General features: G+C 37.6%; 1 protein-coding gene across 4 annotated transcripts in view; it reads left to right on the top strand.

Moving 5' to 3' along the window:
• STAU2 (staufen double-stranded RNA binding protein 2) overlaps nt 1–25,511 on the top strand; it is a 164,245-nt gene that overhangs the window by 94,295 nt on the left and 44,439 nt on the right. For 2 of the 4 annotated variants that reach the window (XM_069854259.1, XM_069854258.1), the window contains exon 13: nt 5,313–5,426. The exons of the other annotated variants lie outside the window; for them this stretch is intronic. In XM_069854259.1, the coding sequence (XP_069710360.1) occupies nt 5,313–5,426 (114 nt within the window). The remainder of the gene's footprint in view (nt 1–5,312; nt 5,427–25,511) is intronic. 4 annotated transcript variants of the gene reach the window in all.

The following is a 25,511-nucleotide window of genomic DNA, read 5'->3' as shown; positions in this document are numbered from 1 at the left end:
CATGCTTTTAAGTACTAGAATACTATACTGTGAAAGCTCCCAAAATTAGCTTTGAGAAAATGGTTGAAATGAGCAAGTATATTTAATTTATTTCCATGGCAGGAGTATTTCTTCACCAATAAGCATGCGTTAAACAGAGTTTGAGCTCAATCAAACAGGATTGTTTAATTTGTTTCTTTTTAGTAGGTGACATGCATAACAGTAGACAAGCAACAGAGAAAGCAAGATTAAAGACCGATATGGACAAGACAAGCATTTCACTGGGAAGCTAAGGGAAGAAAAATGTTTCATGAGACTCTTGTCTAAGTCAAAATTACTAGTTTAACATCTGATTTTTGAGTCCATTCTGGTTTGCTTGTTGCTGTAAATCCAGAGCAATCTATGTAAAATCTTGGGAATTCTGTAAATTCAGGACTAAATTGGGTGCTTTCCCTTTAAGAGGCAGATTTAAAGAAATACCATCCTTTGTTCTAACAATATAGTCTGGACTTGTCAGTCCAGAAGATTTGTGCATTGCTGAACATAATGGCATTTTATTACCTAGTTTATTTCTGTCTAGCATTCTAAGACTCCTGCTGATGCTTTGACTCAGAGCAGTTTTTGGTTTGGAAACATGAACTCCAGTGTCACAGATAACTTGTTTCTTTTGGTAATTCATATTATTTTTTTAAGTTAATAAAGACTCAAGAAAGTCTGTCTTTGGCCAGACAGAAGTTGCATTTCAAACTGTGAACATCCAAGCAGCAGTGTGTGAAAATCAGAGCCTTAGTCTCTTGTTAATGCACAGTTAGCTCATTTCTAGCAGTAGTTTAGTATATTAGAGTTAAGCTTAACCGCTGTGTAGGAGTATAACAGGTCTCTCACCTTCCTTAGCTGTGCATCAGCAAACTGTAGCCTTTGTTCATACAAAAGGATGAGTGTTGAAATTCAGAAGTTCCCACTGAAGACCAGCAGACTATCCTTTTATTGAAATTAGGGACATTGTTTTAGAGAATAATTTATGCGGATTAACTATGACCATTATCTGAAGTTGCATATTGATCCAATGTGTTAAAGTGGCTTATTGCAAGACATCCTGCAATATTTTTACAGTTTCTGTCAGAACACTTGCACATAGGGAAGAGTTTTATAGTAACGAGAGATTAAAGAAACAACTCTGTATAAATATGAAAAGAATGGGAGGTTTTCCACTTTTGGAATGGCATTATGATAGAAGTAACCTTAAATGTAATTTCTTATGTGGTTTTTTCAGTCTAATTTAGTTTTTCATTTATAAAATAACATACAAGGTTGAGAATTTTGGCTATGCCATTCCCCATTCAGTTGTAACATTGTAAACATTCATCTTATAGCTTCTTTTGTATGAAGCTATAAATATCCATCAAAATATTTGCATCTCTTTAGTAATTTAAAATATTAAAAACAAGGGCCAAATTTCAACATAGTTGTCAGATGGTTTCAGACCATCACATACATTTCTATATACATACGCCAGTTAGTAGTACTCCTCCATACATACTTATTCCATACAGCTTGTTCCTGACTGAAACAATCTGTGAAAAGGGTGTACTGTTACATCTCCTGAGAATATCGAACATAAAAGCATACGTACAAGAATAAATGCATGGCATGTGCTTGTGGTTCTAGAATTTATTTCATTATGTTGATGCCCAGGATGCACTTAGTGCTTTACACACGGAGGTGTTGTGCCCTGCCCACACAGCACAATGAGTGCTGTGTTTGGGATTCCTCAGCTGTTTATACATGATTTATGTTAGGTGCTCCACGTATGTAGTTCCCCAGGAGAAAAGCTAGCAGTGCTGTATGCTTTTTCCAATAAATGAGCATGCTTATTTAGACTTATTGTCAGGATCATCTTGTTGTAGCACTGCTTTATGCTGCATAGACATACCTTGGAGGAGAATCATCTGTAAATCACTCATAGTAGTTTGAAGCTGGAATCTTGCATTTTACTCACAACCTTACAGAACCCCTACTACAGATGTCTGTGTGGTGGCCATTATTTTCTAACCAAATCCTAATGTTGGTCTATAAAATACCTGCTTATATGTTATCCAAATAAAACATACTGAATTTTAATTAGTGAAAATTCATTGCTGTTAAATCGTTAAAATGCTCTGAGCTAATTTGTGAGGATACCTTAATTACAAAAATTGAAGCATGAAAATGTGGTCTTGGACATAGATAGTAATTATTTTCATAACTCTTTACATGGAAAGGGGAAAATGACCAACTGTGGTTGGGCCAGAGGCTTTGTAGATGGCCTATAGTCCATCTATATAGTCCTAGCACTGCCATTCACTCCTGCCAGTGCCAAGTGAATTTGGATGAGTTATTTCACATCTGTCCACCAAATGTCCTTATCTGCCTAACAGAGTTATTGTGGAGAAGAGCTGTATTTTAGCACTCTTGACTCTTAAGGCACTGAGGTAGTTAGTGAAGTATTATTGTCATCGTGAATCTCAATAATGGCCACATAATCATCACCGGAGCACTTGGCCACCCTTCAGTTGCTGCTTCTTCAGTGCAAATACTGAATCAAGTATTTGCTGTGATTTCATGTTCCTCTGCCTTAGATGATAATGATGTTCTTAAACCAGTTTTATAGACGTTCAAGTTCCTCCCATGCTTAGTAATAATAGCATAGACATGCAAACTGAAATATTTGCAACATGCTGCTGGCCAAAAATCTAGAAGCATCTGATGCTATTCAGACTATTTGATAACTATTAAACCACTGTTGTCTCTTTCTGAGTACCTGTTTTGGATATTATACTCAAACAGGTAAATACCAAGTACTCTTGATTGACAGAAAAACCCAAACTGTGGATCATAGATAAATACGAAGAAGAAAGGAATAAAACAAAGAGTTTGAGAATGTAGCTGCTGGACTGATAAATATCAAAATAAGATCACAAGGATATTGCACATACGCATACCCAATGTAGAAGAAATCTGAATGTTTCTGTTAATTGCACAGATCTGTAGATTATAGAGGTTGATGAAAGGACAATGTTTTATTCTGTCCCCCATTCAAAAACCAGTCTTCAGGTTTTTTATATCATGATTCATATCATTCACATAGAACGTGTTTGTTTTGGTTCAGCTGAAGAGCTTCTGCAGGACAAGAGGTAATCAAGAGGACTGTTGTCTAAGAAATTACAAAGTAATGGCCTTTATATATTCAGATGAGGCTGAAAGTGCATAATGAAATTCCTTTGCAAAAGTTAGGCCTAGAAAGATACCAAAATTCTGAATTCATTGCAGTTTCAATGTGGGACACAAAAGGGGGTGTGGATCAAGTCTGCTGTTGCAGGTAATAGTGTCATGTAATACTGATCATAATTTTTTCTCTGGGTATCTCCTCTCCTTTCAGCTTCTTTACCTTGCTTTATTCCAGTGACATTAGTGAACTGTAACCTAGTTCATATTATTCTTATTAAAAATAAGCATACAAAGTGCTATGCATTTCAGAAAGTGACATTTTTTCCACTTCTCCGTATGTGTTCTAAGATGAACTTTTTTCAGTCGCCAGTATTTGCCCATTTTCGTATGTCATACTTGCAGTACGAAATCATCTTCTTGAGCTTTTCTGTCCTCTTTCTCCACATGGCATTCCCACAACATGTACTCAGCAGAATATCTATCTTGCAACCAGATACCACAGTTGTGGAAGCTTGATAAGTCCTTGTCATAACAGTAGTCCCTGACGTTTAAAGAACTTCAGTTTATATTTGTGAGCCAAATTTCATACCTTCATCCCTCTTTCGATTAATCAAAGTTAAACCATTGTATATGTGAAGGGGCCTCTTGTGGTTTCTAAGTAAGTAGTATGGCTTTTCTGGCAGAGAGCCACAAGCAATTTAGTAGGCACATATTGTGAGGGTTGAGAGGAAGAGAGACAGGGGTAATCCAGAAAGCTTTAAGAAGGGCTGCGTGAAATCAATATTTCTATACACAGTACAAGAATTTTGCATTCTCTATCTTGCATTTAGCCACAGGAACCACTGTTTTGATGTGTTGTCAGTAAAATAATTCTGAAATATAGCAGCAGTTTGCTTTTCCTCTCACTCAACCAGTTTTGCACTGGTTTTGCTTCAGCTGAAGTGTTCCCAGTTTTCACCCACAGCTAAGAAAAGTTAGGCACGTGGGTTTCAATATGCATGTTGTACACTGAAGTATCATATATGTCACTAAATCATTTCCACAGGACTAACTCCAATATGGTTTCTAGTTGTCTTCAGAAATAATGAAGTTTAATTTTGTAGCCTAAATGTCAAGATGAGGCTTTATCATGTAACTTTTGCCTGAGAGCTGTACAGCTGTAAATAGATACTAACATAAAAGTTCTGTCTCCAGCAGAGTTGATCTCTTTTTCCATTTCTGACAGGGGTCACATAGCCAATGTAAATTACCATCATAAACTAAATTCCACCTCTTCTGTAGAACAAAGTGCTTGATCTGTCTGTCTAGAAGCCAGGAGTTATGCAGAGAACTGTAATATTTCAACAATTCAGCATGAGTGGCAACGTGTTCTTAATAATGAAACACTGGCAACATTTAATTTTATTTTGTCTCGACATATCCATCCTTTCTTTAGGGAATTTAAGTACCATCCGAAGGGAACCTGAAGACAAGGGAAAAATTTAAGTAGAAGCACTGTCTTCCTCTGTATTTCATGGAAGATTCATGTTCAGCACACACATCTTGACACCAGTAGGGACTGAATTACTCTTAAAAAAAGGGTAGCCTGGACATCTCGAGGAGAATGTTGATTCTTCTCCATTTATCTGTGATTTTGATTAAATTACAAAATCAAATATGCAGTATTAGCTGTATCAAGAGAGATAGGGGATTTTAGTAGAAATGGAATTACAATTGAAAAATTTTAACTATTATTGCCAAGTTTTTGGAGGTATAATGATTTATGTTGATGATTTATAACTAAGCTACAAAATGCTGTTAAGAATATCATCTAGGCTGAAAACTATAACTTGAAAGTAGCTTCTTACAATTGTGTAGTACATCATCTTGAATTCAGTCTCAAGGGTCTTAGAAACCGAAGAACACAGCACTTCAGAAACTATCTAACAGGCATCAGAATATATAGCCCCAGTTCAGTATGTGACTACCTAGAATATTTTACACACTCCTTGTTTTATATTAAAGATGAATTCAATGTAAATGTTTGGAATTCTTCTTACAAAATTGTTGAAAAGGGACAGTATTTTAGCATGACTCCCTTGTACAAACCTGGTGTTTAGCAGATTACGTATGTTATTCTGTTATAGGTACACTACAGTGATAGACAAAATGGCAAAGAGTGTATGACCTGTTTGACACTGTCTCCTGTGCAGATGACTTTCCAAGGTATCGGAAGCTCCATTGAAGCCAGCCATGACCAGGTATAATACCTTCACCCCACGCTCCTGTAACTTTATTAATGTCTAGTAAGGCTAGAATGTCAGCTATAGTAAATTTTAAAGTTCAACGCATCCTGTGCTTTTCAATATGGCATGTTCTTGTTGCTGGGATTTGCCTATCTTGCCATAGTAAAATCCTGATCAGATCTAAAGAGTGATCTAAAAGAGAGACAAAGCCATGTTGCCTTTTACATATTTTTAAGACATATTAGGAAACCCTGAAGAGCTTGCTGTGATTTTAAAGTAAAATGTAAGGTTTCTGCAAAGGTTTTGTTTAATTTTATGTATGTATCAGGTCTTGTCTATCCTATTTTTACTAAAATATTATTCTTATTTCTCTGCTGGAAAAGCAGAGATGAAGCCATCATCTCCAAGCCGTCACAAGAAACTGGCATTTGAGAAGGGAAAGGGATTTTTAATTAGACAGTGTAAAACTCCCATTTTGTTTGGCTGTTCTTAAAACATTCGAGCTTCTGGTGAAAAGCCAGGAGTTAAAAAAAAAGTCTCAATCATTCATCATTCTGCTGCTTCAGATGGGAACTGAGGGGGACTTCCGTTCTAGTCTTCTTGTCCTCCAACAGTCTGATGTATAAAAGCAAGGCAAGACTTTGGTACTACAAAAGTTTTAAAAGCAAAAAGAAAAGAAGTAGAAGGAAACTTTAAAACAAACCTTGCACCTTTCAGATCTTCGATAGATTGGAAAAGGTACCATTTTTATTTGCCTTCGCAGGCCATCTTTAAACTGTACTGTGTTCACATTTACTGTACGTTTTATCAAACTCTGTAAGATTCTCTAAGGAAAAAAGAAAAGTCACCTAAGAATTATCAGAATTAGTTACTTTTGGAGGTAAAAGTTCAGATACTCTAAGCCATATTTTAGGTTGGTGGGAGTTTTGTTGGAAGTTTCTAAGTTAGTTGTTAACATAAACTAAGACCATTAGTTATTTACATGGTAACATGAGGATACTTCCTGTCCTTAAGTGTTTGGTGCTTTACAGTAATGGAGAGCTGTGGTAAGTCAGACCGTACTTTGACAGACGTAATCCATTCTGGTCTTATTTCATCCAGCAACTTGTTTATGCTGTTCTAAAATCACTCTGTTTTTCTTTCAGTAAAGATTACCTTTTAAAATTTAGTTATAACTCAAATACAATATTTAGACATTTCAATGAATTTAAGGTGGTCCCTGTCAATTTGGTAACAACTACATTCTGGGCTACCAGCCAGCTTGGCCTTTGTCTTAGCATTTATTTAGGCTAGAGTATGATATGTAAACAGAAAAAAGACTTTGTAAGCAGAAAGCACATTTAAGCCATCTGAATAACGATATATTTAAGACATCTAAATGAAAAAGTGTTATCAAGTCTGCAAAGTCAAGCACCTAGAAATTAGGAAATTCCAAATTATGTACAGCATTAGTTTGATTCCAAGTGTAGCCAGCCATTCAGTGCTCCAAATAGGACATTCTTCTGGGAGGAAAAACATGTGCTTAAAAATACATAGATAAAGATTGTATCATAGCATGTACATAAATGGGTAGAATTTTGTTTACTTGGGCCATTACAAAGCTAGAAATTCCTAATTTTCCTTCAATTTGAAGTTTTAAAAAAAATGTCATTATTGGGTTTAGTTATGTAATTTTCCACAGGTTTGTTAAAAAGGAAAGAAAAATGTTTGGTTGTTGCATGATGGAGTGGTTGTTGCAATACCAAACACCCATCGGTTATGTTAAGATTTCATCTGAGCTGAGAGGAAAAGGAAATAATAATCCAAAAGCCAAGTGCCAGCCGGTATGTCACAGAATAGATCCGCATTCTGGTCAGGAGTGACAAAGTTCTGCTTGCCTTCTTCCTAAATATCAAAGGAATTCACTTTTTGAGGAAAAGAGATGCTACTGACTGCTTGTGCTTGATATGGTGGGTGGCAGGACTGGATTGAAACATTATTTGTCATCACTTAATAAATAGTGAAAAAAGAATCATTAGGAAAGAAACAGAAAGTGCATCAAGTATCTGTCAGACTCTAGAATTAATTAATGACAAAATTAGAGCTTGAAATGGTTGAACTTAACAAAAACCAAATTTTCTTTTTTGTTCCTGTGTATTTGGTATGATTTTCTTGGTTTTCTACCATTTTCCTCTCAGCGGGTTCATTGGATACTCTTATTCTTTTCATAGAAACAGGAGACAGAAATGCTGTGTTTGTGTTGAGCTGAATTATCTACATTTTAAAGTTTCAAATGAAATAAGTGCAAGATAGCCATATGCTATAAAACTTAAATTCTATAAAATCTTCTTAACCTTATGTCATCTATTATTTTTAAATAATTTATATTGCATTATAAGTTAATTTGGATGGGCTAGTCACTTGAAGGCCTATGATTTCAATGGAGGCATGTTGCTTTGTGCCATCTCTGAGCCCTGACACAGTCTGACTTCAGGATCTGTCCTCTCCTATGCTTATGAAGTTGATTTTTCTCATGGTCGTTCTAAAATATAGATTCTATAAATTCTAGGTTTTTTAAATGGAAAATTGTCTGATTGAGAGTCTGGACTAGTTACTCTGTGGAAAAGTGGTGGAGTCTGTTGTGTGAGAATATCTAGGAAAACAGCTGTCTACCAGATTTGTCACTTTATTGTGGCAGAAAATCCACAGCTGACCACATACTTCAATCAAAAAAAAGAAATGGAAATTAAAAAAAAAAGAAAAAGAGGTTCCAAATGGCATCTCCAGCACTCTGGTCTACCTTTAGATTGCACTTGTGTTTCCATAATATATAAGAGATATATCTCTCTATTCACACCCAGTGTGAGATTTGTTACCTAGCAGATACTAGTGTGGTTACAGTCCTACCAATGTATATTGTCTTGCTTTTTCAAATATGCCAAGACTTGACACAACAGTTTTTTCAAGTCACTTGCACTTTTCCTGTACTCTGTATGGAGTTTTCATTCTTCAGATTATTTTAGCTTGTGATTTTAATGAGTTTGGTTTTTTCCCTCATGTACTTCATTTGAACAATTTAATATTAAGTTACACATTTCATACTGGTACATTAATTAGTGTGTATTTCAAATGTCTGATTGACAAGGCATATCTCATTTGATCACGCAGCAGTATCATGGAAGCAATTGCTACTCTTTCATTTTTCTTTTGGCAAACTACAAAAGGGAAACATTCTTAAGTACTACTGCATTCTAGCCTGCCATGTTTTGTCAGGATTTGCATTCAGGTATGCCAACCTCTTTAGCAGAAATTTAATGGTTTTTAGAATACTTTTTGCTGAATTATTTCTTTTACTATTTTCTGTTTCCCAGGATCTGACTATAAATTTCTCTTTCCTTGATGACCACCACACTTCGGTTTCTTTTCAGTAGAATTTATCTACAAGCAGCTGTTAGTTAAAATAGTCACCACTTCATGGTGGTTTCTTTAGAAAACCTGATTTTGTTCTTAATGATAATGAATCTTGGTATTTTTTACCATGCTGTGAGACTGGAGACAACTTATTCTCAGGGCTTATGTTGGACTTCAGGCATGTAGTGTAAAGCCAAGGTATTAGTTGAATGTGAATGATATAAAGAAACAGAAAGGAAATCCAGGTAGTCAATTTATTTGTGTCATTAAGAAAATTCAAGGTATGATGTGCAGGAGGCAGAAAAGGGGGAAAAATAAAGACAGGAGGCTACATAAGCAAAGACAGGAGAAATGGAGCAGAAATCTAAGAAAGTGCAGGGAAATGAGACAGTGAATGTCTAAAGGCTGTGGAAGTGGTGTAAATGGAGGAATTTAGAGCTAAGTGGAAGACAGTGCTCAGAAACACTACCAAAATGAATGAAGACATCTTCTGTACAGCTTAGTCTGAAAGTCTTATGGAGACCTACCTGCTTAGATTCTCAAAATATTGAACACCTAATTGTTTGTAACTAATACAAATAAATACTTTTCAGCTTTAGTAAACTGTGTTATGTGAAGAGCTCTTTAAATTCTTGAGCAGAGTTTCTAGTTAGAAGATACAATGCTATTGGGGCAAACTATTGAAGGAAGGAGAGATTTCTAAAGACTTCTAGTCATTTATTCCACACAAATTGTTGGGCTCACTATGATGGTAGCTAGATTAAATTGGAAAACCTGTGTCGTACAAGATAGTCTATGACATAGTTTCAATCCAAGAAGTGACACTTGTACTTCTGTTAGGTCTTGAACAACTGTCAAACTCACCTTCTGTGTAATAATTGCTGTTTCTGTGAATGCTTCAGCTCTAAGTGACTGTAGAACTCTACTTCAAGGGTATAAGCTTCTGTTCTCATATCTGTGAAGAAAAACCTGAAAAAACTCCTTGGATGCATTTTTACGGCTTGCTGAACAACAGGCAAATTGGTAATACAAGAATTTATTCTTTAATAAAATGATTTTAAAGTCAGTCCTGGTAATGAGAAAGAACAGATTGAGCCAATTTTGAGATTTTTTGAGTGCTTGCCATGGAGTACCCTTCCTGTACAACTGAATTTTTAATCCCCAGTAACCTGATGTTCACTGAAGGGTAACCAGTTCTTTGCTTAGATTTCAAGAGACAGCTGAAAGACCAGTGCATTTTCTTAAATTCTCACTACTTCAATTTCATTTTTTTGGTAATGATTTTAGAGACTTTGGGTGGGTTTTGGAGCTGGCAATAATGCCCAGTTGTTTATTACTGATTTCTGCTATTTAATTCACCCAAAAGTCCCAATGAGATATGCTGTTAAAGTGATGACAATGAATCTTTTATGCTCATATCTTGAGTCTGTGTTTTCTTAATCCCATCCACTATATTTATGTTGTGTATTGGACTGTGTTTTTAGAACTCTCGGACACTTTCCAATACATAAAATAGAATATTTCTCTTTTCTAGGACAGATAGCAATTGTGTAATGTTATATCCAATCTACCACTATTATCACTTTTATTTTCAAGTATGAAAATAACTGGAGAGGGAATTAGGGGCAGAGCTACTGATTAGATAGACTTGATAAGACAGTCCTTGGGGAGGGGCTGTACTGAAAGGAAGATGCTGTACTCAGCAGATTCAGAAATTGCTGATGGAAAGCTTAACAGGCAGCAGTGACAAACGCACTGAAATGTGATATGCAGCAAACCAGCACTGTGGGCCTTTAAACAGGCATTTTTGGGCAGGTTTCAGGGTTTCTGGTGGTGCCCAGAGTTGAGCAGCTCCAGGTGTTACTTGAGTACACCAAATGTGGGAGTAGGGACAAAAGACCTTGGGAGTGGGTCACTGGCTTGAGGGTAGGTGCTTGGAGCATTGAAGCTTAAGGTTAAGCTGGCCAAACCCCTTTCCATCATCTTCCAACAGTCCTGGAAGACTGGGGAAGTCCCACTGGACTGGAGGCTGGCTGATGTTGTGCCCATCTACAAAAAGGGCCGCAGGGAGGACCCAGGAAACTCCAGGCCTGTCAGTCTGACCTCAGTGCCAGGGAAAGTCATGGAGCAGGTGATCTTGAGTGCTATCATGAAGCACATGCAAGAGAACCGGGTGATCAGGCCCAGTCAACATGGGTTCACAAAAGGCAGGTCTTGCCAGACTAACCTGATCACCTTCTATGACAAAGTGACTCGGCTGCTGGATGAGGGAAAGGCTGTGGATGTGGTCTTCCTGGACTTCAGTAAAGCCTTTGACACAGTTTCTCACAGCATTCTGCTTGAGAAACTGTCAGCCTCTGGCCTGGACAGGCGCACACTCTCCTGGGTGGAAAACTGGTTGGATGGCCGGGCCCAGAGAGTGGTGGGAAATGGTGTGAAATCCAGCTGGAGGCCAGTGACAAGTGGGGTTCCCCAGGGCTCGGTGCTGGGTCCAGCCCTGTTCAATGTCTTTATCAATGATCTGGATGAAGGCATCGAGTGCACCCTGAGCAAGTTTGCGGACGACACTAAGCTGGGTGGAAGTGTTGATCTGCTGGAGGGTCGGGAGGCTCTGCAAAGGGATCTGAACAGGCTGGACCGCTGGGCAGAGTCCAATGGCATGAGGTTTAACAAGGCCAAATGCCGGGTCCTGCACTTGGGGCACAACAACCCTATGCAGTGCTACAGACTAGGAGAAGTCTGTCTAGAAAGCTGCCTGGAGGAGAGGGACCTGGGGGTGTTGGTTGACAGCCGACTGAACAGGAGCCAGCAGTGTGCCCAGGTGGCCAAGAAGGCCAATGGCATCTTGGCTTGGATCAGAAACGGTGTGACCAGCAGGTCCAGGGAGGTTATCCTCCCTCTGTACTCGGCACTGGTGAGACCGCTCCTCGAATCCTGTGTTCAGTTCTGGGCCCCTCACCACAAGAAGGATGTTGAGGCTCTGGAGAGAGTCCAGAGAAGAGCAACAAAGCTGGTGAAGTGGCTGGAGAACAGGCCTTATGAGGAGCGGCTGAGAGAGCTGGGGTTGTTTAGCCTGGAGAAGAGGAGGCTGAGGGGAGACCTCATTGCTCTCTACAACTACCTGAAAGGACGTTGTAGAGAGGAGGGTGCTGGCCTCTTCTTCCAAGTGACAGGGGACAGGACAAGAGGGAATGGCCTCAAGCTCCGCCAGGGGAGGTTTAGGCTAGACGTTAGGAAAAAATTCTTTACAGAAAGGGTCATTGGGCACTGGAACAGGCTGCCCATGGAGGTGGTTGAGTCACCTTCCCTGGAGGTGTTTAAGGCATGGGTGGATGAGGTGCTGAGGGATATGGTTTAGTGTTTGATGGGAACGGTTGGACTCGATGATCCGGTGGGTCTCTTCCAACCTGGTTATTCTGTGATTCTGTGATTCTGTGATTAAGAAGAGCTTTTTCTCACAACAGCACATACATAGTGCATAGGTGCATAGGAAGGTCCACAACTCTGTGTTTGTTATCGCCTGAGAATTGTTTGTAGACCATGCTTGGGAAGCAGCATCTAGGGAATTTATACCAGCTGGAGTCAGTGACTGCCTTTCTGTGAGAAAAACAAAAGGGACAAAGTACAATGGTACAGTCAGTGTGTATGCAGAGGATGAGAATTTTTCCAATGCTGTAACCAAAAGAAGATGAATGGGATAAGTTTTTTTATTAAGATACATTTCCATATCAAAAAAAGAATATTATTTACTGGCCAACCCATTAATTCCTGCTTAAAATTAGTTTTGTTCTAAGGCAAAATTAGTATTTTCTAGATGTTCAGTGTTACTTCACAGTGAGTATTTGTGTCCTGGACACAGCCAAAAAATGACAAAATTTTAGAATTTTCTTCCTTTTTTTTTTTGGCTGGTGTTAAGTGCTTCACTTGTCAGCTAATTTCTATGTGATTTACTGTAAAAGCAGTTCTCATTTCTTTGCGTTGGCTTCCTCAATAAAATGTGAAAACTGTAGTTTGACTCAGTAAAAATCTCTTAGCAGTTTTCCCAAAGCTTGGTGATTCCTTCACAGCCCCTTCAGCATCATAACTCCTACCTGATCATGTGAAAACATGTCATGCAGTTAGGTCTACTTCTCTTGCCAGTGTGATCTGGCTGGATGCTGCCTTCTCATTGATGACTCTGTACCATTCACGGTGGGTCAGACATGACCACAGCTGAGTGACTGATGCTTTAAAAGAGGCAGTTTATGTGGGACACAAATATAAACTGCTTTTCATATATAGCACCATGCTTCACTCTTCTCTTAGTGCATCAGGAAAATTGCCTCTCTTAGGTTGACATTGTAGTCAGGAGTCATCCCATCAGGTTTCAGTTAGGCTCACTAGATTGTTGTCTGCTATTTGGTACTTTTTCCTCATCTGCTGTGCTCCCATAACTGGGTATGGCAGCATTAGTACATACTCTCCGTATTCTTCATCTTCTGTTTCACATTATCTCAGTCTGGATGTACGTGACAGAACATTTGCTTTTCCCTGGCAGCTGCTGAAGTTTTCCTTGATGAGCCTGAGATCAAACGTTTCTATTTGTTCAGGATGTGTAATCTTTCATTTTCTAAAAGTGAGTTACTAATTAACAGCCAAATGGGAACAGAATGCAAACCAAGGCACTGCTATTTCCCTGCCAGACCCTTTCAGTGCTCTCACTCAGGGCTTCCCGAGTAGGTTCATAATGTAACTAGCTCTTGCTGAAGATGCAGAATAGCGTTTTTCGGTGCTCTGTGTATGCATGTTTGCTTACACAGTAATGTCAGCAGGGTATGAAGTGCTACTGTTGCAGTCTCTGTGTATAGAAATGATGACAAACAAAGACTATGTATATTTTAGGGCTGTTTCCTCCTCTGCTTAAAAAAAAAAAAAAAGGTGAAATATCATGGCGACAACTAAAGGTGAAGTTTCATGAGTGATAAAGTTCATGAAATCACAGAATGGTTGAGGCTGGAAGGGACCTCTGCAGGTTACCTGGTCCAACTCCCTTGCTCACGCAGGGTCACCTAAAACAGGCTGCCCAGGCCTATATCCAGACAGCTTTTGAATATCTTAATATGGGAGACTCTGCCTTGATCGTCCCTTCCCATTGACTTCATCTCCAATCCTGGCTGCTTTCTAAAGCTAAACTTCCTGGCGCATGGTTTAGTATTTGATAGGAATGGATGGACTTGATGATCCAATAGGTCTTTTCCAACCTGGTAATTCTATGATTCTATGATTCCTGAGCCGGCAGAAACTAACTCAAGTTTTTAGCTACCTAAATGAGTAGTGCTGGCCCACTGCAGCTTGGATGAGTACCGAAGCTGTAACAAGGAAGATATCAAGAGCACCCAGCCAAGAGAAGAGGAGGAAGAACCATCCTATTAGATCAGCTTACTCACCTTGTGAAATGCCACTTAAAGAGGAAGAGGCAAAAATTAACTGTACAGAAAAGTGATATTCTTATAGAAAAGTTTGTCTTGTTTAGTACCCTTAAACCCGTTCACTGTGCAGTAGCATGTTCTGGCATATAAAGAAGGGAACAGGAATGCACACAGAAGGCAGGAGGAACAGTAGGATCGTAGCAGCCCTGATCTAGAGAAGCTTAGCTCTTTTGGAACTGCACCCTTAGTAATTTGCTCGCATTAAAATACCTTAGCAGACTTTCAATGTCATGTAGCATGTGGCAGTGAAAAGAAAGGCATTAACAACATGCGATGAACAAACTTTCCAGGAACCGCAGGCCAGCTGTTCAGTATCCTTAGATTTCAATCTGTTTCTGTTTTGTTTTGTTTTGTTTTGCTGTTACTTTAGGCTCAACTGGCCAATGATGAAATGTAAAAATCCTGCATCTTCTTGCTGCCGTGGCTGTTAGAGAAGTAGCTTAAGAGGGAAAAGATACTGGTGAAGTTTGGGAAAGCTCAGAGTATCAGTTAGTTTTCTGCCTTGTCACACTGCAGCAGAAGATTCAGGAAACCTGACAGCTTTTTCCCTGGCAGGACAAAACAGAGGGAAGACAATACAAGTAGATTGTTCTCCTACTCAGCAGTTAAAAACGTATAGACCTACATCTACTAGACAAAAGTTTATGACAGAAATGAAGGTAAAAACAAAATGGATGGAGACCTCCCGAAGAGCTTGTCTTGCAGTTAGGATTTAACAAGGATCTGGATTTTTTTTGTCTTGATCACTTATGGGCAACATTTTAATTACTATGTTCATTTTAATTTCTAGGACTGGTAAAGCCTTTCAAACCTTATGAATTAAAACTAACAATCAAATACCAATTGCATATTTTGTAGGCATCTCCATTTTAGACAAAGAAAGGTATTAGCAAACTCAATGCTCTTGCCCACCCTGTTGCCAGAGTTATTCTGTGGCATTTTCCACATGCTAATCAAAGTAGTGCTATGTCTGTTTGTTGTTATGTGCTTAATTACTTGTCATTCAATGAAGTTGCTTAACACAATTATTATATAATTGCTATTTCAAAATACAACTCCCTACCATTCTACTAGACAAAATAATGATTTGCACATGTTGCATCTGAAGAACTGTGCTTTTGCCAAAATTGTATTCGCCACCTAATTTTTACAGTTCTCTTGAAATAATATCACGACTGACATTATGCATTCACCTAGTACAAATGAAGTTTCATAGTTTTTTGTTTGCATAATAATCATACAAACCCTAGATCAACATAGTGCAAACAGAAACTAAATTTGACATCTTACACCATTTCATTTCAAGGATTCTTTTCAAGAAGCCAGAATCTCAGAATAAATGCCTGACAATAGACTTAAAGGGAAATGAAGTATGTTGTGTTTAATAAGTAATTACAGGGGAATAGCGTGCTTAGGTACTGTGAAGTACAGTGGGATAACAAAACTCCATGCTCCTCTCTGCCACCACTTTAGTTTCCTTAAATTGGTATAATTTTCCTCTGACTAGCTGCTCAGAGTTTAAACAGCTTCTCCTTGTTCTTTTTGAGATAGATCTACACAATATAAGCAGTGTGGTGGTGAGCTTGTCTAAGCTCTTCTGCAAACTTGGACTGTCTTCCAGCACCAAGTTCCCACAACAAAGTTGTGTCTGTTGTGTATACATAACTTACACATTCATCCATATGTAGTTTGGCCCATGTTTTTAGTGCTGAAGCACTTTTCTCAGTCTGTTGTAGGGAAACTCATGTCTGTTTTTGGGGAGAGGTAGGATTACTGGAGGAACAAAGGAATAGTTTTGTCAAGTAATGGGAAAAGTATAAAAGAAAGTAGTCATATATACATGCTTGGTGCAGACTGTGGCAATTTCCTGTACAATTTAAACTTCAATTCTGAAGTTACTCTCTCAGCTATGCTACCTGTAATAGGGATCAGTGCATTAAAGGTCTGAATATACGCTGGGCATGAGGAAGTTGTGGAGCTGTGTTCAGGAGCACTAAGATTAAACTCAGTTCCTAGACATCCATAGTGCAACAACATCCTGCTTTCTTCCTTGCATGTTTTTTAAATACCCCATCAAGAAAGAGCTTGACACACTAATTATATAATTTCTATTTCAGACTTACTCTAGCTTCATCACTCATGGTTTACCTAAGAAAATTATTTAACTTTCCTTTTTTATGTGATTGCCGTTGTTGCCCTGATGGAAAGTGTCAGACATCCTTAGGGAAAAAGGTGTTTATATTCTTTCCTATAACTCATTTAACATAGTATCTAAGTCCCTTTGTTGTTTCCCAAACACATTTCACATACAGGTTTTTGTAGTCACACTGGGTTTCTCAGATCATCAATTCAGAACATCCCGCTGTTTGAGAGAGGAAGGAGTCATCAACCAACCTTTTCTTCAAAGCATCAAATGTGCAATATCCTCACTTGATACAGGAGTTCCTGCATCCCCAGAAGCTCTGTATGTACTTGTGTCCTCCATTTCATAGCCCCTGCAGACTGTCTGTCTTCCAATACTAGTACTTCATTCTAGCAAGATCCTTCACATATGCTAAATGTAAGACTGCTTCCAAGTAATTCAGTCTCTCAAGGATCCAGGGCTTGAGACAATAAACACTAAAATGGAGGTATCAAGCAAAACCAAAACAGTGAACTCTTAAGTTATCCTTTAAATTTTATACGTATTTCTTCATATTCATTCTTTCTCTTTCCCATCATTAGAGAGACTGTGAGACCTGGTTTTCCACAGATCCACATGGCTATACAAATAATTGATTTTACAGTCCAAAATCTCCTCTCTCATCCTTCATCTCCTCAAGAAAACAGTTCAAATTGGTCCAAAATAAAGAGAAAAATACTTCTAGCCAAAAAAAATAATGAATTCTTGTACTTGGGCATTTGTAGTAAAACTAGGAAAATGGCTGAGAGTCACAAAACTGGTGAGAAAGATGATGAATTGTTTTACCTACAAGCCCAGTGGTTCACACACTCACAAAAAAATGCAGAAGATCTAAATTTTATTCTATGCCTGTCCCTGCAGGAGCATGAATCCTTTGTAGGAACCCTCTTCATGCTACAGAGCAGCACAGCTGGGTAGCCACTGGAACACAAGTGATAACCACAGAATCATCGTCGTCTTTGACTTGCTGTTTAAACACTGTGCTCAGTAAAGCTGTGTGAGCAGAAGGGTTTGGGGAACTCGCTTTACAACACCCCACAAGAGAGAACTTAGGGCACTGTTTTGAAATGCGAAAAGAAGAATTTGGATCCTTTGGTTTTCACTACAAATGGGCAAAGCTAAGCAAACTGTAACAGATAACTACGAGTTGGGGAGCAGACTTAGCCAGTACAAAACTGCTTTTTTCCAACATGTATATATATATATCTCAGGAAGATGATGCGTACCTTGCTCTACAGCCAACCCCATCCCTGCCACCGGTGCATATCCAGCTGGTGGCGGTATTGTTCAAACCTCCCTGTCATGTGCTCCTCATGGTTGGAAGTTGCCACATGGACCCGGAGCAGGGAGGGCTAGGTCAGGCTACAAAGGTAATTTAAGGTAGTAAGACGTGTTCAACTGGAGTCACTGTGTTCCCCAGCAGTACCCAGAAAGTTGTTTTCTTCCTCCCTTGTGTAATCCTTCTAAGCAGACAAAACCGAGCGCTTCCCTCCCTCAGCATTCAGCTCTTCAGATGTCTTTAAAAAAAAAGCTCCATTTGCTTCAGGATTTTTAAAACGCATTTACATGGCATGGGTTGATAAAGGACGTTGGCATGTGTTTATACCTCTGCTGTTACTGAATCTCTTATATTAGGAGCTTCATAAATTAAGGCTCAGCTCTCCACATGCTGTTAGCAATAGCAGTCCCTGTGCCCATCATTCCTCAACTATTTACATAAAAAGCACACCTTTTGCTGATACTGACTACAAGGCTCATCCCACTAACCTGAAGGTTTTAGCTGGAGGCTGAGATCATAGAAAGCCTGCTTAACCATTATTTCAAAATGTTGGGCTATTGAGCAAATCAGCCCTATTTCATACTAATCCCCAAATATTCAGACCAAACATTGGTTATAATACACACGCCATCAGTCATGTAGGGGACAGCTGGGTGTACGTGAAGCTTTATTCATGTGAGTGTGGCTTCATAGGGTGCCTCAGTTTATCAATGCAGATAATGCTGCAGGACCTGGGACTTGATTTTGTAGTGTGCCAGAAAACAGTATCATTCCTTCAAACTTAAAAAAACCCAGGGATCAGCATAGTACTTTTTTTGTCCGTGCCTGTGAGGAAAATAACAGAAAAGAAAAATACTGGGAATGATTTTTTTGATGTAATTTTCTAAGCTGCAAAATGGTTAAGCAAGAAGGTGCAGGTTTGAGAGGGATTTAAGGAGATTAAAAGGAGGCATTAAATTTTGGCTTGACCCAAAAATGCTTAAAGCCCTGTTTGCCCTTGCAGAACAAAAATACTAGCACAGAAGAAGTCTGATGTGCTGGCAAATACACAATGTACACATGTCAAACTACTTCGAGAAAATCTGCAAAAAACTGAAAGTTTTTTGGCCCTCATTTAAATAAACTGGATTTTGTGGAGTTTTTTTGAACTCTCCTGATAACTAACACTTAAACCCCTTGTGATCAAAATACCCTTTCTCAGGCAATTACATGTTCTTAATTTAGAGGCCAGTTCAAAAGATTACTTGTTACCTTCATTTAGCAAAGGTTCAACTGCTGCAGTTTTCCGATCCTTTTAATAAAGGCAAACAGGGAGAGTTTACACAATAAAAGTTCTTTTTCTCTTCTCAAATTAATTATTTTGAAATATCTCACAGATTACATCAGTTTCTTACTTTCATTCATGTTGCAAGATGGTGACTATTGTATATTGCTAGTGATGCATTAAATTAGTTGTTTACATTATAAAATCTAAACATATTAGAATCTTTTGTTTTTGTCTTCAAAGATTCCTATTCTAATAAAGCTTTCTGAAACAAGTAAGGTTGTCTTTTTTGTTTAGTTAATGCATCAGTGGAGAACCTAAAGATTTGTAGCCTCTAGCCATCCCTGTCTGTGTTCAGTAGAGTGTAAGGAAATCATTTCTATGACAATATATATTTTAATTTAAAAGGGAAAGTTATACTTTTGAATGAATCATTTTACATTTACAAAAGGCAACACCTGAGACAAATGTAGATGGAAAGAGTTGAAATTCATCCTCTTTTCTCAAAGACTCGGTTTTGCTCTGACTTTTAATTGGAGTAAAAAAATTATATATAGTGTACTGAAAAATAAAAGTTTTGGCTGCATCCTTCCTATTTCTGATGGCTCTGTGTCTCTCTTCAGGTTTAAGTGTTTCTGAGGGTTAAGTGATACAAGAGCAATATTCAGTAAAGAGCAGTATTTGGAATTTTAACAAAACTGCAATTTGGACTCTCAGTTTTGGTCTTTAACAAGAGTTTTGACATGTAATGAAATGTGAAAAATAAAAGCAAAAGCTGACAGTTTTAGTACTGCTGGAGGTGCTCTGTCAAAGTAACTTTCACTATTGTGGGAAATTCATTAATACTTTTTTAGCAACAAAGGAGCTTCTTGAAGAGTCAGCTGAGCAGTGTGACAATCGGTTTCCACACTTTCTACTCAGCACACTCTTTTTCAGTGCAATATGTCTTAGTTCTTCAGCTAGAGATACGACTGCTTAAATACACTTTTTGGGTCGTACTGCATCTGCCTTGTGAATCTGTGTTTTAATATGTTTAGACATACATCTTATTTTAACACTGTTGGCAAGTCATGAGAAAACAGCAGGATTTTATTTACCAATCAGAAACTAGGATAACTTGCATTAAGTCAAGGACCAAATAAAATTGTCACAGTTATACTTTACATTAATGAATGTCATTGAAAGGAAAAGTAGCAAGCTAAGTGTTAACTTCAGAAGCAGATTATTTTCTGAATAACAAGCCAAGAGCACTTCATATCTAAATAGCTTTTACAACATACAGCAATATAATAAGCACTGAGTTACAATAAGACTTGGGAAATGTGACAAAATAAGCAGTGGAATGAAAAGGAGAGTACTGAAACCAGTTGGAAAAACAGGATGTATAGGATTTGATGAAATTATGAGGTATCTTAAGGAACATTTTTTTTCTGATCATGGCTAATCAGTGAGAACAGCAATAAGGAGTATAATGGCTATTTTCAATAAGCCTTCAACTTTAGACAAAAAAGCTAAGTGTTTAAAAGATACTGAAGATTGCTATGATTAAATAAAAAAGTGTAGCATTTTACAGTAAAGAGTAAAATTAAAAAAGGGGAAATATTCTTGTTTGCTTGAAAGAATTTTTTAATGAAAGAAAGCATGAGAAAATATGAGACAGTTTGATGTAACAGCCTGCCAGAAGTTGTTTCAAAGGTTATCACTTGCTGAGATATTTAGGCAAGATGTGTTCCATTAGTAGCCAAAGGACAATGCCATGTGTGACAGCACAGTAGCACTCATGATATCTGAACAGTTTTAGAAAATTAAATGTTAATCATGAAGCTTCAAAAATAATATGGACTGCGATCCAAACTCTAAAGAACAAATTAAACCCTTGAGAGAAAATTGAAAGGCATTTCGAATGTACCCTCTAATTTTGGACTTCTGATTTGAGATACCTTAAACGATGGTATTCAGAAACCAAAGGCACCCACATCTTTTAAAGGGATGCACGCTTTATCTTTTGCCACAGATGTATCCACCCAGTTTATAACAATACCACACCACTAGTTCATTAAGAAATTCTGATCAAATGTCCTGATCCTTGAAAACATTTTCATACTCATGTAGATCTGCATATGAGTTGTCCCATTAGATTGCTTGATGATTGATGCAAATGTACGCACAGTCAGAAATGCAAGTTCTGTTGTTGTGAATGAAGGTTTATGTGAGGTGAAAACCCAAATATAGCTACATTGCCTGGTTTTAGTATCCCATCTTTGTTTTGTCTGATATCTTGTCTAAGTGTAAAGCATAAGGGTAAAACACAACATCTCTGGACACAGTCATACTAAGAAGTGAAATTCCTACAGTTAGTTTTTAGCGTCCAAACTGCATGATAGCTGTTGTTTCCAACTGAATCACAATTTTGATAGTAGAATGGATAATTTGTATTTTGAACTCCCTTTTGAGCCTTCTATTTTCTTTTACAAGTTATTGTAGCTGATACTTTCGTGCTCTCCTGCTGGCCAAAAGTGACTGAATGGGAAATTTTTGTTCAAGGTTTTAGAAAAAGAGGTGAAGGGAAGTACAGAGAAGTAAAGGCTCATAGTTGGAATCACAGGAATTCACAGCCCTTGTCCTGAGAAGAGATATATGTGCTAGTTTTATCTTGAAGTTCCACAGTGTCGCGTAGGTCTCCTTTTGGCTAATGCTTCTTCCTTCTCTCTTAGACTTCCCTTCTAAAACTTTGTTCCAGATCACAAATCATTTCATAGCTGAGAGAGCAGCAGCCCAGAGTATCAAAGACTGGTATTTGACTGATGGATTGAGCAGGAGTGCAATTTTGACAGGGGTGGTCTTTATCAGATGTAACAAGACTCTAGGGCTATGTTATATACTTCTGCATTCTCAATCACATTCTCCTGTTCAAGTAGAAATTAGAAGGTAAGCAAGCAAAGTTGTCAGCTAAGAGTGGTATAACCATGTGACATGCTTTGGTTTCTATTATATGAAGTCATCAGAAAAGTCCTTTCAAGTATTGAAATGGACAGTACTAATATGTCAGTGTAGTACATTTTCTCTGGGAACTTGCTGAAGACCATTTCAGAGTTTGCAGCTGAAGTTTCCATTACATTCCTTATCTGGCAGAACAAAGAAAAGGCTCAATATCACTTTTACCCTATTGTAGCCTGAAAGAAGTTGTGCGCCTTTCTTCTTGTCTGGTTTTCCTCTGCCTTTTTTTACAAGATCTTCTTTTTGTCTTTGTCTGTTACTTTTGAGATGTCTCCCTGCAAACCTCATGGTAGGTACTGCAGGTCCACTGTTAGGTTACCCACACCTTCTCTCATAAGCGGAATGACTTAAGCTTCTTTAGTCTCGAAACACAGGGAATCTTTTACTTACTCATTCTTCTAACTCCTTTTCAGAACCTTCTAATCTGTCAATATACCTTTTAAACTTTGGAGCTTAGAGCTAAGCATGGTCAAGTTCTGGAATATCAATTCTATTTCTACTGGTGATAAGACTTTCATGTTTCTTGATATCATTCTGACTATATGCCTGAGAGTTTACTGCTGTAGCGTTTACATTACTTGTACTAGTGTAGTTTGTTCCATATTTAATTTGGTACATTCTGGAATAAATGAACCGCATCTGAATGAGAAGAGACTTGAGCATCTTGGCAGATTACCTGTTGAAAGCTCCATTTTTATAGCGATTACATGTTAACATTAGGAATATGCTCCAAAATAGCTGCTTTTTTATCAATTCTTGCCCTTTGCTGGGGAGGAAGCAAAAAATGCAGCAAGAATGCATTATCTGTGTTGAAAGTAGGTCTTTACATATGGAAAACAAGATTCAATTTCCTCTAAATTTCATTATTTCACTAGTTGCATTCCTTGAGTACTGGGAGTAAAGTTCAAAATGTTAATATGCCGGTATGATTAGGATGCTTTTGATGAATGTGGGTCTGTATGAGGCTGGGCTCACATTCAGAATCAATCAATCAGTGCCTGGTGAGTTTTGTATGTAAATGTCATTAAAGTTTGCATTTGCTGAGCATGTATTTGCATTCTTTAAATAATCATCTATGCAATATACTTACATAGTGTGAAAAATTACAGAGAAAATAAATCTCACAAAACTCTTCTGTCTACAAATGCACAGCAAGCAGCATATGTCTGAGCAGTCTTTTATTAATCCAATGTTACGTCATAAGGCTTATACAATGTTGAATAAAATAAACTTAAGGCTGAGTAGGAACAAAATTCTTACGAACTACCTCAGAGCAACAAAATACACTGACATGCTGTCTGTACAACGTAGGAAGTAACGTATGTATTTTGTGTTCATTCTTATAGCAATTGCCAAAATTTGTATGTCAAATTACAAAACTTTTGTGCAAGTAGTTAAAATTAATTCACAGGGCTTACTTGTATGTAAAGTTACTCAGTTACATAGCATTTTCAAGGTCTGGCCCAGACTATGTGCATCTATCAACGCACTTAAAACAACTTGTCAGTATGGTGTATTCTGTATAAATTAATAATCTGTGTATGCATCAGATACACAATCAAATTATATTTCACATTTGAAATGTATTTAAAATATTTTCTTTTGATATAAATTTCTTCTGTACAATGTTTTTTCTGCTGAAATCTGAGATGATCTCTTTAATTGTGTAGTGTTGTGTTTCAGTAACTCAAGTCACAGTGCAGGTGGTACATACAGTTTACTGATGTTAGAGATAATACTTAAACAACTCCATGCTCAGAAGTAGTATATCAGAAGTTTTTAAATTGAAGGTGACAGGAACTGGTGCTGCACCTTCATGTTATCCAACAATGTGGAAGAATTTTGACATACAGCTGGAATGATCAAACTGCACCAGTTTAACCATCTAACATAAGCTGAGATGAATGTCAAAGGTATTTAGAAATTGTTAAACTGTATGTTACATTTGAAGAGTTCACCTTCCTTAGGGAACGTTTTTATAAATTCTGATATGAACAAAATATTGCATAAAGCTGTTATATTTTTTTTTTAAATCTCCCTTTATGTTTAATCTGCAAGTCATGCAGAAGCTGTGGTTTTCAGGAGCTGTTAGTAAAAAAGTGAAGCATGCTGCTACTAACCTGCCCACATTATTTTACAAACATACTTCTTCCACTGATACAGGAAGAGACTTGCCTGAAAATACAAAAGATTATTTCGGATCATCAGTATTTTGTGTACATGTAATAGGCAAAATTGGAAAACAAAGGTAACACCAGGAAGCCCTGAGCAGTCTGATGGTGCAAATTTGGTTCTAAGTCACGTCATAAATCATAGAATTTGTGCAAGCTTCCTAAGTGTTGTAGAATTTTTACTGTTTTGTTGCTTTTTGACAGAAAAGCCAAGAAAAAATTGTCTATATCTTTTTATCTTTTTGTTGTGTTGCTTAATACTGATGTATTAAGCTCAAAAAGCATAGCTATAAGCAAAACTATAGCTATAGGGCAAAACCTGTATGTAATTTACAATTTTCTATGAATACTTGTATTTCTTTTCAATTCTGACAGCTGTGACCCACAGGACTTAATTTACTTTTGTAGCTAGATGTATGTATGAGTCATATAAAAGAAATGAGAATCTCAAATTTTGACAAAATCAATTTAATCACAAAAAATGCTGTAAAAACCCATGATGGAAAGTTGGTTATAAAAAAAAATCTTTCTGAAAATTGCTTCTTGGGTTCTTAATTAAATTTTTTTTTCTTTAGTTAATACAAAACAATTCCCTACATTTTTATTTGCCATGAGACCTTTTATGTCAGTAAAGCCTTTTTCTGTTCGAGTATCAAATGATTACTACATAGTGACTCACAAAGGGTACGTTGATATAATAGCATTTCATAGTTATCTGGCAAAACAGTGGATGATCATTTAGTGTTTGCTGTGCTTATCTGCAGCAATAACAAAAGATTAAATACTTCCTCACTCCCGTGTTACAGTTCTCATACTTTCCCTGCTAGCTCACATGGCTGAGAGAGGTATGTATTTACACTGAGCATAGAGACTCAGTAAAGACTGAAGAGGGAATTGGTTATTAAGAAATCGATATAAGTCTTATATAAGCAAAACCAGTGTTCTGTGCGACAGTGATTTCTATTAAACAGAAGCCTATGGGGGGAAGGAGTATGGTGTGCGATGGAGACACCTGTTGAGAAAATAGGCAACTATTGACAAGTCTGATTCATGACTGAGTGACTGCTCTGCTAGTCTTCACATGATCCCCACCGAGAGCGAGCCTCGACCGCCTGCTAAACGAGGGCTGTTTGAAGTTTCTTTTTAACATTTCCAAGACGTTAATTCAGCAGGACATCTCCACTGGGGTTCTCCATGTCACCAAATCAGCAGCTGTTGAAATCCATTCACTTCAGCATGAAATGTTTGCATAAGTTTTTTTCTTTTTTTCTTTTATTTGTGACAACAGCAAAGTAAATAAAACCCTAAAATCCTGCACTACTCAACTCGTATATGTGTGAGAACAGCTT

The sequence above is a fragment of the Phaenicophaeus curvirostris genome, chromosome 3, assembly GCF_032191515.1.
Source record: "Phaenicophaeus curvirostris isolate KB17595 chromosome 3, BPBGC_Pcur_1.0, whole genome shotgun sequence".
NCBI lineage: Eukaryota > Metazoa > Chordata > Aves > Cuculiformes > Cuculidae > Phaenicophaeus > Phaenicophaeus curvirostris.
This window is presented reverse-complemented; position numbering and strand designations above follow the sequence as displayed.